This window comes from Pleurodeles waltl, chromosome 6 (genome assembly GCF_031143425.1).
Source record: "Pleurodeles waltl isolate 20211129_DDA chromosome 6, aPleWal1.hap1.20221129, whole genome shotgun sequence".
In the NCBI taxonomy this organism is placed as follows: Eukaryota; Metazoa; Chordata; class Amphibia; order Caudata; family Salamandridae; genus Pleurodeles; species Pleurodeles waltl.
Genome location: NC_090445.1, coordinates 969640740 through 969658493, shown reverse-complemented (window position 1 = coordinate 969658493; position 17754 = coordinate 969640740). Strand labels below are relative to the sequence as shown.

The following is a 17754-nucleotide window of genomic DNA, read 5'->3' as shown; positions in this document are numbered from 1 at the left end:
CACATACGCATCAACCCAAATTGACTCTCGTGCAAATAAATATCTGAACACTATATCTTTGTTCACTGCAGCAGGAACACGAAAGCTGCAGTAAGAAGCCCACAGGCACACAGCAATCTAGAAAAAAATAAAGGAAAAGTGAGGTACTGCATTAACGTGGTTGCAAATGAATAGTAAAGTGGCAAAACTTGTCACACTTTACACAACCAGCATCAGATTCTCCTTTCAGTGTGTGTCGCATGTTAAATTAAAACATGGATGGGTCTTAATGAAACTTTGCGATATGATACACGAGAGGGACCAGTCATTAAAAACATTAATCAAATGAGAAAGGATGCTTGTTGCTTAGCTAGCAGGACTTAGGATTAGATGAGCAGACACCTGCAGCCTGGTATGCTGCATTGCCACTGCCACTACTAGGCAATATACTTCTGTAGTACCCAGGGCCAGGAGTAGTAGACTGGCCCATAGGGCAATCAGGAAGTGGGCTCACAGGCAGTGTGGGGGCGTTTTGTTAGGTGTTTGCTGGCGTGTTTTATGGTCTGGTGGTCTGGTTTTTATTACTGTTTTACTGTTGGTTTCTCTGATATTGAAACAAACATTGCTTGCTACAATCTCAAATCTATGCAAGGCTCTTATATAATGTGTCTGTACAAGCTCAAAATCGCCCCGAATTGCAAAGATAGGCCACTTGTTTTGCTCATGAAAGGTAACACTTATATTCGTGCCAGTGCCCTTTTTCGGTCCCAGTCCACCCCTGGAGGCAAAAAAAAGCAGTGTGAGAAGCAGATGAGGTTGATAATACTGTTGCCTCTGTCGAGTCACACAGCGTCCCACAGAGTGTAAAAGAAAAGAAAAACTAAAAGAGAAGTACCATAATTTAGTTGAAGAGAACATACTGAATGTGGGGGCTATTTTAGCAGGGTTGGTTTCTCTTTTAGTGTTGAGGCGCTGCGCCCCATTGAAATTCCTACACATATAAACAAGCATTTGCAATGCAATGGGTCTCGCATTTGCTCCAGTTAGAGCTATTGGCGTGGTAAATTCCTAAATGGAGTTTTCTTGCCTCAAATTGAAAATGAAAAGTAAAACAGTAGACATAAACAAGCAGATTCAAAGCGCCATGGCTGCCATGAGCAAGATGTAGAGACACAAAAGGAAAAAGAAGTTCGCTCACAGCCAAACATATCGGCAATTATCCATGTAACAGGGTCAGTCTGCAAGGCAGTAACAAAGCCGCCGCAAGGAGGGACAAACGTAAAGCATTTACCAATGATAAAAAAGGATTTTTGAATGGCAAGCCCAAAAACAAGTGAAAGTGATGGGCTTGAGGTGGGGGTGGTTAGAAGACCACAATACTTTCAACAAGTCAAAGAGCTTGCGGGTTCGTCCTAAACAAGATTAAATAAAACAATTTGTTTAGAGACACAATCCTGTCTCTAAAGAAATCAATGCATTTAAGTCTGGCTGTCTGTCCCAGGCTCCCCGACCCCCCTTGCTTTGCAGCATGAGATGGTAGCCAGGCAGTAAATCAACTTTCTACACTGTGACGCATGACAAAGAGCTGACTGCTCAAATGCCTTTTATTTTCATTGCGGTATATGGCAGTATGCACTATACGCCAGTGACGGATTTAGCGTCATGATTTTGGGCGTTGGAGTCTTCATCCCTACGTGAGGGCAGCCATCCGTCATTCGCAGGCATAGATCTCACCCTTTGTCCATTCGTCATGCAGTAGCAGTGGATGTAAGCACGTGTGATGTAGTGCCTTGCCTTCGGAAAGTGTTCGAAGGCTAATCTTGTGTTATTTTTTGTACTGAGACCCCTTGTCACGCTAACCTCCCACTTGTGACACCCCAGGCCTTGGCTGCAGATCGTTGGCTCCTTTAGAAGTGAAGCTGCAGCATTTGTTCCTCACAAAATTGTTCCAAAAGACCAGCAGGGATCTTGTTCCCTTGCGAAATTGATCCAAATATCTGGGTCAAGCAGAAGGGAAGAAATACTTGCTTACAGAAAAGGCAGTTATCTGTTGTATGGCGTTAAAACTGGCCCTATCCTCATGCCCTTTCCACTGATGCCAAAAACATGGATTCATACGCAAACAATGAATGTTAAAAAGTGTCCGCCATTTAGTTCCTCTTATTTCACATGTTTTACATAATGCTGTATTTCCCAAGAGTTAGCTGTTTAATACAATACACAGAAACACAACTTGATGACTCTTGCATAGTGCATACTTTGACTCATGCCAGGTGTTTATGAGGGGCTTTGATTGTTAAGTGCTGGTGCTAAGGTCGAAGGCAAAGCAAAGTGCCTGTTAGTGGGTTGGTCTTCCTGCAGAGCACACAGAACAATGGTCATGTATTCCAGTTGCAACTGTAATTTAGTGTAAATGTGTGTGAATGGGTGTGCAGGGGTCAAAATATTTAGAAGGAAAAAGCAATATGAAATACATTGCTTAAATGTGAACGAGTGCAGTGTATTTTTTGGGCGGTAAAATGAGAGAGATGCGAGGGAGTGCCTTCAGGGGCGAGTGAAAAGAGGGTGCTGAAGAGGAAAGAGAGGAGGTTGAAAATGTGCAGATGGATGAGAGGTGAACAGAAAAAGGGCATACATATCTAACGTAAAGCAGACATAACTGAAGGTCATACTCCTTCAATAGGCCTCAATAATAATTAATTCACAATTTCAGAATTTCCAATATTAATTTTTTATATCTAATCATTGTTGTTACTCATTTATCTTAAACAGCTAACAACTACTGAAAAAGCCATTAGTACAGACAGGTTTTAGGTGTATGTCAGTTGTTGTGTTATATTTCTGGATGCAATAACATCTCAGAGAGAAACCAAAATACAGGCCGACTGGCGCACTATAGGAATCACAGAAATGTATTTTACATGTTCTCTTTTAGAAAGCCCCCTCTTTTTTTCATTGCACTTAAAGACCAGTCTGCTGATATTTCTATATGACTGATTGCAGCCAGCAGCTGCGGGAGCTTCCTAAGGCCCGTTTAGAGCATTTTCTTCCAGAGTTAATGCCACATGCATTGCAAGACACTGGGCAAGCACACACTTTAAAGGACCTGAAGTTGTTGCGCTGTACAATTTGCACAAAAATGTAACTGATGAACACATTATTGCTGTAAGATATGGGGGAGTTTTTAATGTGTTTAATATTTCAGGACTGTACGTTCTCATCACTTTATAAGCCTGGTTTCTCACTAAATTCATTTGCTTTCAAATGCACTATTTGTCAGTCTTTTTTCAATTTTTTCTTGGGGTAGGACCCACCTCGGACCCGACTTTGTCCCTTAAGCTTGCTTGCTTTGCTCACTACATAAAAAAGTCATACCCAACTTTTACGCCTCACTACTTTCAAATGTCACCAGCCGGCACTGCATTTTAGAAAGTATGTTTCAGTGCTGGATAAGCCCTCACAGTGAGAAGTGGTTACATTGTAAAGTAAGAGGCGCAGGCAGGACTCATGTACTGACACCAGATCTGAGAGATAGCACTGCATGTTAACTGTGGTTTGAGTGCAGCATTGTAGTACATGGTTACATAGTGTGCCTCAGACGCTGTTGGACCTGTCTCTTTTTACAGGGTCATCCCCAAACTTTTTGCCTGCCGCCTCCTATTTTTCCTGACCTCGTTTTGTCATCGTTAGGACTCTGGGCACTTTACCACTGCTGATCAGTGCTAAAGTGCATGTGCTCTCCCTTCTAAACTTGGTATGATTGGCTTACACCTGTTTGGCACAATTAATTTACCTGCAAGTCCCCTGTACAGTGGTATCCCTATACCCAGGACCTGTTAATTAAATGCTACTAGTGGGCCTACAGCGCAGCTTGTGCCACCCACAAAAGTAGCCTTTCAAATCTGTCTCAGACCTACTACCACAAAGCCTGCATGCACAGTTTTTCTGCCACAGAGACCTGCCATCTAAATTTACTTACCAGGCCTAGAACTCCCCTTTTACTACATGTAAGTCACCACTAAGATAGGCTCTAGCTAGCCCTATGGGCAGGGTGCTGTGTATGTAAAAATATGTCTTTATGTACTACATGTTCTAGTAATGACAAACAGCTTATTTAGTTTCTCACTACTGTAAGCCCTACTCCTCTCATAGGATTGCATTGGAAATGCCCTAACCTATGTCTAAGTGGTATTGTCGGATCTATGAGGAGTGGCGTAGGCATCTTTGGTATGGTTGTAATGATAATGCTGCTTACTGGTGTATATGGATTTTTTATTACCATTATAGAAATGCCACTTTAAGAAAGTGGCCATTTCTCTGTGTTTATGACACTGGTGTTTTGCAGCTTGACTCCAATCCACATCTGCAGCAGAGTGACAGCTGGGCTTTTTGCATATTTTACAGACATCCTGTACACAAGGAGGGTGGAGGTGTTCATCAGCATACTGAATGGTCTTCTTGGTCTGGAAGAGGTTAAGGCGGAGCACACCTGCATCTGTAAAGGCGGTGCCCTGGCCTCACACAAACGGCTCGATTAGCCCCTATACTGATGCTGGACATCACCTACAGGAGCCACTGCCTACCCTCCAGGTCCTAAGGACCCAGTCGGCTACCGCTGAACCAAGGGCCACAATCACTGTAGGACTTTTGCTTGTGGCGTGACGTCTCTACCCTGGCCTGAGGTGGAAGCTCGAGGAAAAGACTCTGGAGAGCGCGCAGTGGTGAGCGTTTGGACCTCCTCCTTTCAGCAACAGCAGCTTGTGGGGCAGTCCAGCATGACCCATCTTGAGGGATGCTGCCATGCCAAAGGCACACTTGCCTGAGGGGTGAGGGTTTGGAGGAACCGAAAGCAGCATATCTGATTGCTTCTCCTGCCCCCGAGGAGAGCCAAGCGTGGATCAGGTGCCAGGGAGCAGCCTCATGCCTCTCCTGTGGACCACGTTTGGGTTTTGGGAAAAAAGCACCCGCAAGGCATACCCGCAGTGGCTGCACTTGCCTCACCTGCATGTAAGGGGGAGCTCTCTGACCACCCTCCCTCACTTCTGCTGAGGCTGGGTGCTCCCCTTTTATCCTCCTGTCAGAGACCTGCAGGAGTTCCCGGACCAGCATTTCCTGATAATGTATCCGCCTTGCTCAGGCCTTGGAATCTATTGTAATGTCTAGACCAGGCATGCAAGTTCCCCAGCACCCGACTATTTTGTGAGCGCACGCATTTCAACCTGGCCCTAGGAACTACCAGGACCTGGCTAAAAGCTACATAGGGGTTTTCTGGGTCTACGCAGCACCCTGAGAGCGAGGCCTCTATTTTTAGATATGTTAGGTGCCCCAAGGACGTAGGGGTTTTACACAGAGGTCCTGATCTTGCCCCCCTCCCCCCTGCTTTCTACAAAAATGAATATGTGTCGCCTAAGAGAAGTGCAGGAGCTCCTGGCCTTGACATAGCATACAGGCATCCACTGTATGCTTCCAAGAAGCAGTGCTAAAATGTGCTGTGGCCTCTGTAGAAAAAGTGTTGTGAGGAGCCCTGAATGTTCTACCTTTCCATCACATGTTTTATGCCCTCATACTCATTTTATGCTGTATGGTTATGTCCCAGAGTGGTTTGCTATGCCCTTTTGCGGTGTTGTAATTAGGAGCACTGCAGGGTCCCCAGTACATGCATTGCGAAGTAGGGTTTTGAGATGACATATGCATTTGGGGTGGGTATGTACTGTTTCTATGGCCTAGGTCAGATGGAAATGTTTTCCCTTATGTTGCATTTATGGTGATGCCTTGGCATTCACGACAATGTGTTTATTAGGGCATGTACATTGTTGGTGATAATGATGATCTGCCATTTGAGGAATATTTAATTCTACATACATTTACCTTGTTGATGATGATGATCTGACTACTGCTGGTATTGCAGAGTACTAATAACCAATATGTTTATCTGACTAATGTTTGTTTTTGCAGAGTACTAGTAACCTGTGTGATGTTCTGACATCTGCTTGTATAACAGGGTATTACAGTTACATGTTGTGTTTGGTCTAATGATGTTTTTTGCAACACACTTTATTTTTATATAACTTGTGTTTCCTCTGGGTGCATTTATTATGTCACAGGTTGTGTGTGTTGTACAAACGCTTCACACATTGCCTCTGGGATAAGCGTGTCTGCTCGTGCCAAGCTACCAAGGAGCTGAGAGAAGAGGTTATCTTTGGTGTGTAACTCCCTCGCGCCCGAATAGAGTGGTAGGTTCTGTCTTTCTTGGGTGTATTCCCTAGCCAACCAGAAACACAATTTCTAACATTGGTGGCAGTGGTGAGATAGGACCTGCGCTTGCACAATAGCATTGGGACTCATTATTGCACTACGAACTGCACTTAGACCATTACGTGTTCTAATCTTTTTTTCATTTCTCCTGTTCTCTCACATCAGTCGTTTTGTTTTATTTATTACCCCTATTTCATATTCTTGCACTTGAGACTGTTGTTGTTTTACACTTGTGTTTTACCTTGTCAAAATAGAATGTACCTTTGACCCGGACAACCTGCTGTTCTACAATTTGGGGAAGTTAAAGGGATTTTGCAGGGAGAGGGAAATACCTGTAAGTATGGAAGCCCATATAGGGGACCTACGGAGAGACTTGTTTAACTTTTAAGAGGCATAGTGGTTAACAACTGTAAAGGAGGACCAGGGGGTGATGGCCCTGAGGGTGACCCTGAGGAGGACTCAGAGATTGGTGAGGACTCTGAGTGGGAGGATTCCCAGTCAACACCCCAGGGGGACATTGACCCAAAGAGTTTGAAGCAGAGGGAGAAGATGACTGGCCAGGAATACCAGTAGTGAGAAAGGACCCATAGACAGGGAATCCCTTATGGGTTCTATCCTAGGAGCAGTGTGACCTCCCCTTCCCTGTCGCCTGAGGTGTTCAGATATAGGCAGGAAACCCCCCCAAACTCATCAGACGCCCCATCCCCAGCTGCTCATTGGTGGTGAGGGCGACCAGGGAATTACCACACGACCCCTGCCTACGGTGCCTTGAGAGTTAATTGCACACTGTACCATATGAAAATTTGCCCTTTATCATTTAAGCACACTTTTGAGCATAAATATATATATATATATATATATATAAAGATTATCATTTTTTTTCTTCTAAAAACATTGTGTGGGGTCTTCTTGTGGTGCCTACAGGGTATTACTGTTAGGGGGATTGCAAAAATAATTTGCACACTGCTTTCCAAGTTCAACCTCCCTGCTCTGTGCCAGGCTATCAGAGGGTGAGCACAGGTTAGTTTAAGTTGTGTTTCCTACTTACCCTGACAGAGTGAGTGGATTCTGCTCAGCTAAGGTACATATCCTAGCCAACCAGAAGCCCCATTTCTAACAGACGCCAATTAGGAGCAGAGCAGCTTACATGGTCTTCGTAAGTATGAGAAAGCCTAGCAAAGCAGTGCACTGTCCCCACTGCATGTGCAGCACACCAGAGCAGCACACCACAAAATAACATCTACACAAAGAAAGACAAAATTGCCTCAGATGTCCCTGGAATGGAAAGGAATGACTTTGTGTGCAGATGTGAACCTTGTGAAAGAGTGTAATGCTGTCACTCCAAGTGAAGTCAGCCAATCACTGAACTGGGCTAACCAACTGCAAACACACTACTGTACAAAGTAGTGGCTGAAAGAAAACGTGAATGACACAGTAATAGACCAATGGATGCTTAGGTTTTCTGGTTTTAAAACTTTTTTTTATAATTAAAAAACCTCAGTATAACTCCACTTTAACCTTTGTGTTTTTTAGTTAATTTTAAACGTATTTTAGGTGTATGTTAAAATCTTACTATCTTTCTTACGGGACGCCACTTTAAACTTATTTTTTTTTTGTAACATAATAAATTATGATATGTCTGCACGGCACAGACGTGTTTTGAAATAGCTCCGCACTGCCACCCCGTTATCCGTTTAAATAACAGGATAAGTCTGCCATCAAGTGCCCATAATCCTCTCTTTGGAGTGCTAAATTAGCGAATTACCGAATAGCAAAAACTACGAGTCACGCAGACTCACGTGAAGAGGAGAGAAGACTGGCCAGTGTTCGGAGTGGGCCTGCAGACAGGGGAGGTGTCAGTGGCATTGTAACAAGTCCCCGCTGCTCACGCTGCAGAGTGAGCCCCGCCGCCTTGAGTACGGCACACAGCTGCCGCTCGAATAGTGGCACCAGACAACAGTGACTGCTGTGGCCCGGGAGGCCCACCAACAGATCTCTGCCGCAGGGCCCGGAGTGAAAGGAGGTGAGATGCGCGTGCTGCTTGCAAGCAGTGAAGATGCAGTGTGTTCGGATTTGGGCCCAGGCTCATCGGACACCAGAATCGCCTGTGCCTGGCCTGAAGCGCTACTGCTCAGGCTTGGCAGGCAGGGTGCACACTGCAGAAAATCGCTGGATGCACCATGTAATAACTGATTGGAAACGCCTGGGCCTGCCACTAATAATAGGCCCCAACCGATGCCACCGTGGCACTGACTGATTGGCTCTCGCTCCCACTGATTACGCCTGCAAGAACCTGGGGCCCAAACCTGCGGGCCAGCACCGGGACCTCCAATTCCTCTCAGGCACAGAGGAACAGCCCAAATAATTAAGTGAGCCCGACCTGAGGATTAACGTAGCATATAGCGGGTTACTTACAATAAGCACCTGCATTCAATAAGTGTTCACCACAAGTGAGAGTCCTGTATCACGGTACTCTGGTGGAATCACCATACCCATGAGACACTTGTGCCCACCACGCCAAAGCTGCAACAGTCACACACCTAGCACCTACCTGCTGATTCCGCCCTTGCTGCTGGCCACACTTGTGCTACTCATGTGGCACTATTGCCCCCTGGACGGCCATCTTGACACTAGTGTCTCCTAGCCTGTATGCACTCCCGCCGCCTCATTATTTCGGCATCGTTCCCCTTTATATACTTTCATACCACAGGAACAAACCCTCTGTGATATTGAGAACATTCTTATGGTCACAGATATAGGGCCCGATTTCGACCTTGGCGGAGGGGATTACTCTTTCCCAAACGTGATGGATATCCCATCCACTGTATTACAAGTTCCATTATAGTCTATGGAACATCTAAAACAGCGGGTGGGATATCAGTCACATTTGGGATGGAGTAATCCCCTCCGCCAAAGTCGTAATCAGGCCCATAGACACCTTTACACCAATGGAGTTTCTGTGACACTGCGCTAGGTTAACCCTGACCGAGATTTTTTTTAATATAACAATACCATATACCACCAAGTAAAGGCACTTCAATGGGAAGCATACCTTGCCTGTATGTCCACCAATTCAAATGTGAAAACATATATAGCAATACCACCCCATAACTGGAGAACATTAGGCTATGGATTTGGTATACTGATGATGTCCTTATAGTATGAGTAGGTGATATGACACTGTCTACAGAGTCCTTCACTTGGATCAATACCAGAGATCCCTTCTTGCAATTCAGTCATACAATTGCCAGAGATACAATCACTTTCCTGGATCTCAACATCAGGATCGTAGATGATACAGTAACTACAATGCTGCATGAAAAACCCAGTGACAAAAATAGTCTTCTGCGTTTTGATAGCCACTATCCTAGGTCCATGAGGGAGAGCCTACCTGTTGGCCAGTTTTTACACATAAGGCGTAACTCCTCTGACCTAACCACTTTCATTGAACAAGCAGACAGCCTTGCCGATAAATTAAGGGCACAAAGATATCCTTTCAGAGTGATCTCACGAGCCAAGCAACAAGCTTGTAATAAAAACAAAGAGGCCCTTCTAGAAACACAACCCAAGAAGAGGGTGACAAACTGACGTGTCTTACCATGTTTACGTCTGTGTCCTATAAAATTCAAAGGATAATCTCTAAACACTGGGATATATTAAAAAAAAGACAGGCAGCGACTGGTCCCTTCCACTCTTCTCCTTTAAGCGTAGTATGAGTCTAAGGGACAGGCTGGTATGCACTCGTACCTTTCATGACACTAATACCATCAAAGGTGTTGGTACTTTGTGGGGCTTACCCCCAGCTGTGGCACATTTTTCTTGTGGCAACTTCCCAGTCTGCCACTTCTTCACTTAACATCTGAAAGAAGTAGATTCTGGTACAGGTCGATCCTGGATCTTAAAACAACACACTAATTGCAACACTGAGAATGTGGTATATATGATCATGTTTCCCTGCAAAAAAAGATACATTGGGATGACAATTCGGAAGATCCCTTTAAGGATTAGTGAACACTGAAGTACAATCTGGTGTAGGAAGAGTGCCAACTGCATGACCAGACACTATCTAGATAAACAACATTCAGATAGAGACCTTTTTATGGTCATATTGGGTGCTATTCTCCGCCCTGGTAACAACACAAGCCATGTGCTGCTGGAAAAACAACAGCGATAGGTATATCACTTGAAAACCCATATATATGGCCTCAACGACGATATCCCTTGACTACAAATGAGGCTATAGTTCTGCAAGGGATACAATTCAGCCATACCTATGGGGATGGATTAGGTTCCTTTCCACTTTTTGTCTGTACTACTGGTAATTGTAAACTCCAGTGCCTGTAGGGGCTTCATTCCACTTGTTGTCTTGCATTTGATCTGGTAGTTTGATTTGCGGGTCAACGCCACCATTGGGTGGTCCGTGTTAACAACCACACAATCACTCAAAGAACTTGACTATTTCATGTTATGCCTTTAGTAGGGTGATTTCATGTATGTACAACAACACACATGCACTGCTAAATGTATTATCAGCCATAATAATTTATGCAACAACAAAAAAACACACTGAAAGGTGATTGTAATTACACCTCCATGTATTGATAACATCATACATGTACCATTAGGTTTGCCACCAGTTACAAGAATGGTGACCATGATAATATTCTTGATGTCTACAATTGATCCTGCGCTGTGCAGTTATAATAAAATAAGTTCTGCAGATTTAATGACCTTTTGTTAAATGGATATATTAATTTAATGATATCCCCTATGTCTGCAATTGAAACTTGCGCTGAGATTAAAATTCTGAGACAAGAGGGATTATTATTCTTATCAGACATAGGTTACAGTCATTGTAAACACACTATTACTACCACGTGTATTTGACACATGTTTACGTTACCGGAGCCGTCCCCGCACCAGTTTCTGCTCGACTGATCAGTTGACACTAAAGTGTATGCGCCCTGACTGGTACGCGGTTACTATAATTCCCATCATGTATTGGCCAACGCCCAGACTAATGCAGACGTTCGCATCACCACGAACATGTGCCCTCCTCATAATCCCAGACTGCTGCCAGGGCCAGCAGTGTTGGGAGGAGAATAGAACACTAACTAGGTGATCTGGGAACGGGAGGGTGACCCTTGACGAAGTAAGTTTTTCATTCTTGCACCGAGTGGAGACGCACACGGTTCCCATGACATATGCGCTATTTCACCTCGTTTTCTCCACTTTTGGTTTCAGTGTGCGAGTACAAGTCTCCCCTTCTCCACTCTTCCATGAAGTGCAAGTATTCCAGAGTTAGGGTGAGAAGTAGTAGTAAGTATGCGGTGGTGGCTTTGTGACTCATGTTTCACAGTTGATTAACAGGATTCAGATACTGCATCAACACGAGCATGAGCTTGATTCCGTGTACACACCAGAAAGATACGATGTTCTCACACGAGGTTCGCTAAAATGGCCTGCTTAGTATTTTTACTATGTGTATACTGATCCTGGCAACCACACGTTTGTGTTAATGTGCGTTTTCTTTACACTAAGATTTTTGTGGTTTTCATTTATGTCATTTCCGGTTATGCCAATATTTATAAAATGTTTATGTTTCCTCCATAGGCCCAGCAAATGCAAAAAGAACAAGTGATGGACGGAATGCTGAACAATGTCAAACATTCACCCCCAGTACAGAGATCTGGGCCTAAATCCATCATTTTTTTGCTACCCATGCCATTCCAGTTTAGACCCAGTCATATGCAAATCAATCTTGACCCTGTTCCCCCTGGGAAAAGTCCAGCCCGAACTGCCAAGCCAGGTCCTCCCTGGACTGAAAACAAGCATCCTAGGACCGGTTTCAGGGTACCACCCTTCATCAGCCAGGCTAACTTGATTCCAGTGGCATGGTGAGCAAGTGACCCACATCTGGGCATACCCTTCCCACTTGGGGCAGCAAATGCAAAAAGAACAAGTGATGGACAGAATGCTGAACACTGTCAAAACATTCATCCCCAGTACAGAGATCTGGGCCTAAATCCATCGTTTTTTTTACTACCCATGCCATTTCAGTTTAGACCCAGCCATATGCAAATCAGTCTTGACCGTGTTCCCCATGGGAACAGTCCAGCCCGAACTGCCAAGCCCGGTCCTCCCTGGACTGAAAACAAGCATCCTAGGACCGGTTTCAGGGTATCACCCTTCATCAGCCAGGCTAGCTTGATTCCAGTGGCATGGGGAGCAAGGGACCAACGTCTGGGTATACCCTTCCCACTTGGGGCAGCAAATGCAAAAAGAACAAGTGTTGGACGTAATGCTGAACAATGTCAAACATTCACCCCCAGTACAGAGATCTGGGCCCAAATCCATCATTTGTTTGCTACTCATGCAATTCCAGTTTAGACCCAGCCATATGCAAATCAGTCTTGACCCTGTTCCCCATGGGAACAGTCCAGCCCGAACTGCCAAGCCAGGTCCTCCCTGGACTGAAAACAAGCATCCTAGGACCAGTTTCAGGGTATCACCCTTCATCAACCAGGCTAGCTTGATTCCAGTGGCATGGGAGCAAGGGACCCACGTCTGGGCATACCCTTCCCACTTGGGGCAGCAAATGCAAAAAGAACAAGTGTTGGACGGAATGCTGAACAATGTCAAACATTCACCCCCAGTACAGAGATCTGGGCCTAAATCCATCATTTTTTTGCTACCATGCCATTCCAGTTTAGACCTAGCCATATGCAAATCAGTCTTGACCTTGTTCCCCATGGGAACAGTCCAGCCCGAACTGCCAAGCCAGGTCCTCCACAGGCCCTCCTTCTAAGAAGGAACAATTTCCTCATTGAAGCAACCAAAAATAATATATATTGTGATTAGGGAAACATAGGGTCTCTTTGATCCTGAAGAAAGCCCCCGATCCCTTGGCATGCCAACTAAGGGCTGAAACATGTTGACTTGAGTTGGAAAGGAGTGTCATAATTGAGCATCATCTGTCCTATTATACATTTTAATTATCCTTACTCTGCCCCTTAAAACAATTTAGATTGTCTCTTTAATAAGTGGTAAGGATTTTTATTGGATACCTTCTTTTCCACTACTCTCTCTAAGCCCCCCCTCAGTCTGGTGACGAGGGCCCACCCACCATTAGAGGATGCTTTGGCGAGCACAGACTGGCCAATGAAGAAGCATGACAATGATGTGTATGTGATGCCATCCTATTCTTTTTGAGCAAATGCCCACCGTGAGTCAACGGTGGCGCGCCAGGAGATATGAACCCACCTGTGATAGAGGAACCTCTCATACAACAAGGTGGCCAAGCTGATAACTAGGGCTACTGTTACAAGGGCATGTTTGTTTTGTGTGTGTTTGCTTGCTATATTAGGTGAGCACAAAGTTTGCCCTATACATCTCACTCCTTCCCCATGCCCTACAAATCGAAGGGTCTTATGTGCCAAACATTCAAGATGAAATTCTGGTTACAGCGCGTCTGATGGATGGTGGTCCATTCTTGATCAACTGTAGGCATTCATAGCGACATTATGACTACTTCTTGTATGATAGTGACCTACTGATATATTGTGGGTATTCATTGAAACATAGTTATCTTCTTAATAATACAGCCTTGAAAAATCCGAAGGCCTGCGTGCCACAAAAAGAGCAAAATGTGCTGGCTATTCCGCTGTGTATCATGCTTATAGGACTAAGAAAATTATATATATAAAAATAAGAAAAGAAAAACTAGGACGACTCAGTTTGACGAGGATTACAAAAAAGAATCTGTATTTAATTTGTGATAACCAATTCTTTGATTTCTGGTATGAAATGCACTTACTTTCCCTGCACCTTCCTTCAAATAATACTTATCTTTGTTTGTATGTGGTATTTACCAATACGGACATGGTGAACACATGCAAAACACATTATAAGCCCTGTTCTAGAGGTGTGGGCCCGTCCAGGGATCTCCTTTTCCCTCACAGAGCCTTGGTGCATAGTGTACTTTAGATATGAAATTTGCTACCAAATACCCATAGAGTTCCCTGAGGGGTATCCACAAATCTCCTTGTAAAATGGTACTTAAGTCCAAACCACTTTATACTTATGCCACTGCCACAAAATTCTTTAAAATGCACCATTTGTTGCTAATTTTCCAAGTGTTCTTGTTGAAGAGTAAGTACCTCCCTAGCATAATAACCATGCAACCCTTCTAATTTGTCAAGCCTTTATGTAGAAAAAAAACTACTTTGTCACACTTGTAAAAACAGACATATGTCATACCCTCCTGTCGAAATTCGATTTCCACCAATAATAAAGACTACTCTGAAGTTCTATTGACGGTTAAAAATGCTATTTCCAGTACAGTGATACTTTCAACTTCGATTTTAGTTACATCATTGTAAAGATGCAATCATTAATCTTAACAAATCTAACCAGTTTTTCCATGCCCAATACTTTGTAAAACTCACAACTGAAAGTGTCACACCTGCATTAAGGTCCCTAAAGAGGTCTTCAGCCATACGTTATTTTTCTTCATTCAGAGTGTCCATAGTGTTCAGCTAAAGGTTACGTCAAGTACTTAATCAACAATCAGTAGCTTAAGTCCCTGTAAGCGTGTCGCCAGTTCCTACATACAAAATATCAAAAACTGGGTAGACGACAAAGCAAGATGGCCGCACACTTCAAGTGCAATCCTTCCTCGTCCTCGCATAGTGAATCACAATATACAGTTTTAAAACAATTGCTTGCGTGCTGCCTATACCCACTGTACTTTGATGTTTAACTTTGTTCACATTTTGGTTGTATGTACTAGCTAGTTAGAGGTCTAAAATGCTTAGTTTGTACCTCCTCTAAATTTCCCCCCAAATACCGTTAATAATGACCGTTTACTTGTATGTGTTAAATTTAGTATATTATACGTTAGGGTGCGGTATCCTGCTTTCTTGTTCCAATCGTTTTATCAACACATCTACGCTCACATACTTCCCTTTATTTCTACAGACAAATAAATGCTGTTTACAGAGGGAAGGGAGCTAATGCTCCATGTGGCAGCAGGCAGTGGCAAATAACATATTTATGAATACATAAACCCCGTTGAAAACTACACCAAGAAGACAAATCCCAAGCCAAATAAAATCAAAAGATCACTAAACCAATAGTGCTTCTCATTTCCTCGCACACACCATCTCTTTATTTCGAGTAGCATGAACATCAATACTGTCAGACACCGTCCTTGAAGCCTAAAACCAACCATAGATTGCAACACGTTTAGGGAAATGTATCGTCAGCTGATAACCATTCGTAAAAAGCCGGTTCACTGCAAGCCTTTTATGCTACCACAAAAGACACTTTACCTCAGATTACATATTAACCAGGTCTCACGGAGCTTGATTCGACACCTTGGCCTCGTTCCGGTGAATCGACCGAAAGGGCACTGGCTATGTACATTTCCATGAGTGTAACTATTATTTCTGGATTCAGAGGACACCTAGGCAGCATGCATCAACACGAAAAAGTATTTTTCTACGCTGCAGTTGGTAGGTATATTAAAGTAGCACGTGCACTCAAAGCAAGCTGTAAACATCAGCGAGTGAGCTGCGGCTATGCTAAACTACAAGCAGGCATCAACAATCCTAGAGGGAAATAACTCCTGGGAATATTTATGGTATGGTGTAAATTGGCAGTTTCTTTGACAGTATTTATTCATATGCATGGCCAAGTTGCTTTTCATTTGAATGTTCCCCCGGCTTTTTTCTAGACTTGTTGCGGCAATGTAGCCAATTGGCGCACAGCATGCTGGATGGGCCGGGCTCTGAGAAACAGGCCCAGCCCTGACTGGGAAGGGCTAAGAAAACACAAACATCACTGACAGGAGCCGACGCTCTAGCAAGTGTCACTGTTCCTTCCGACATAAACAGGCAGATCGTGATCTGAGGGTTACTGAAAAATAAAGCTTCGCTTGCGCTCAGAATTAAAGTTCAAATATTTTAGCCTGCTTCCTCTTCAGAAGAGCCCTTAGAAGCGTTTTATTTCGCTAGCTTCCTGTTTTATAAAGGCTGCCCAGAAGTAGTGGTAGTGGCAGTTTAAAAAAGTACTACAAAGTGTCGGCTGAGAGCACAACAGTTCTGACCTCACTTCATTAAAGCGGTGCACGCAATAGCACTAGCCACAGCTCGTGACAATGCAACCATGTTAAGTAACGGGCTCGTCCGGTGAGGAGCAGGCCCTTGTTTCTTATTTTCCCCAAAAGGCGTCGGATTTATTCACTGCCAGGCTGAGTCACCTGTGGTCATGAGCGTGGCGGCACACTGTCAGCCGGTGGGCTCAGGACAGCGGCAGCTGCGGGTACAGTACGAGCTCCTGGCTGGTCCTGTGTGATACAGGGGATGCCGGGGAGGGATGGATGCAGCCCATCCCCGCCACAGGAGTAGGCTCTGCCGCCTTCACGGAACCTACGGGCGGCTGCAGGAGCCGCAGCAGACGCAGGGCTGGCCCTCGGAGCCCCACCCGAGCCCTCCCCGTGTCCGGGGCATCTGTCACTGCAGTCCAGTGTGCCGCTGCACAGCCAGGCCGCGCCGTGGGGGATGTCGCTCGCTCGGCCCTCCCCGCGGCCTCCCCTCACAGGCGGGTTCGCTCACCGGAGGGTAGGTCCCACGCAGGCCGTGTCCGTGCTCTCTATTTCCTGCAGGATCCGTTCGTGCTCGGTGATGGTCTCCAGGCTCTCACCCTCGGCCGCCGTCGCCATCTTGCGCGCTGCTCTGTGGCTCGGGCTGAGGGTTGCTGCCTGGCCGAGGCAGCCGCAGCCGGCAGGGGGCGCTGCGCTGTGCCTTCGTAACCCGATGCGTAGGGATGCCCTGCCCCAGGTGAGCGCAGCCCGGCGAGCCGCCACCCCAGGCACCTGCTGCCGACAGGTGCGGTGTTGGCGCGAGGTAACAGCATCCACGCGTGGCAGGCAGAGCGATGCCAGGCTGTTCCCTTCATGCTGCATAGCAGGAAACAATAGGGGGTGACTCCTATCAGAAAAAATATCGTTCATGTGTTCCGACTGTAAGAGGACAAGGAGCTCGTCTTTGAATATCATTTTGCGTCTCGTTCTCTTTATTAATCTGTAGCTTGGAAATTCCGCCTATGTATCCAACATCACCGAGAAACAGGTGAGACGCTCCGCAGTACTCTGGAAGTTACTTTTTTTGTGCATTGGCCCTGTTAATTATACGTTTCAATGAGGATTAGGGAGGGAAGGAACTGTATTTTCCAGGTCTATATACAATTTACCAAATTTTTCAACAGGCAGTTCAATAAAATACTAGTTATGCCGGTAAAATAATGGCCGAGTGAAGTCTTGGAGAGTGGAAGTCTGACATTAGCAAACCCTCCCGAAAAAAATAATATGTAAAGAACAAAAACAGGTGATATCTTCAAAATCTAATAAATAAGACACACAACTAGGCATTTTACTTATCTAGCATTTATTTTCATGGTGAAATCCACGTATAGCTGATGATACTTGGTTTGCATGATGATGTCATCTACGAATAATCT

General features: G+C 44.9%; 1 protein-coding gene across 2 annotated transcripts in view; it reads right to left on the bottom strand.

Annotated features, from left to right (window-relative positions):
* EXOC6 (exocyst complex component 6) overlaps nt 1-17060 on the bottom strand; it is a 1398320-nt gene extending 1381260 nt beyond the window's left edge. Inside the window, exon 1 of one of the 2 annotated variants that reach the window (XM_069239815.1) lies at nt 16851-17060. In XM_069239815.1, the coding sequence (XP_069095916.1) occupies nt 16851-16957 (107 nt within the window). In that variant the 5' untranslated portion in view covers nt 16958-17060. The remainder of the gene's footprint in view (nt 1-16850) is intronic. The other variant, XM_069239814.1, reaches the window with a different exon arrangement.
* Nucleotides 17061-17754: the final 694 nt, after the last annotated feature.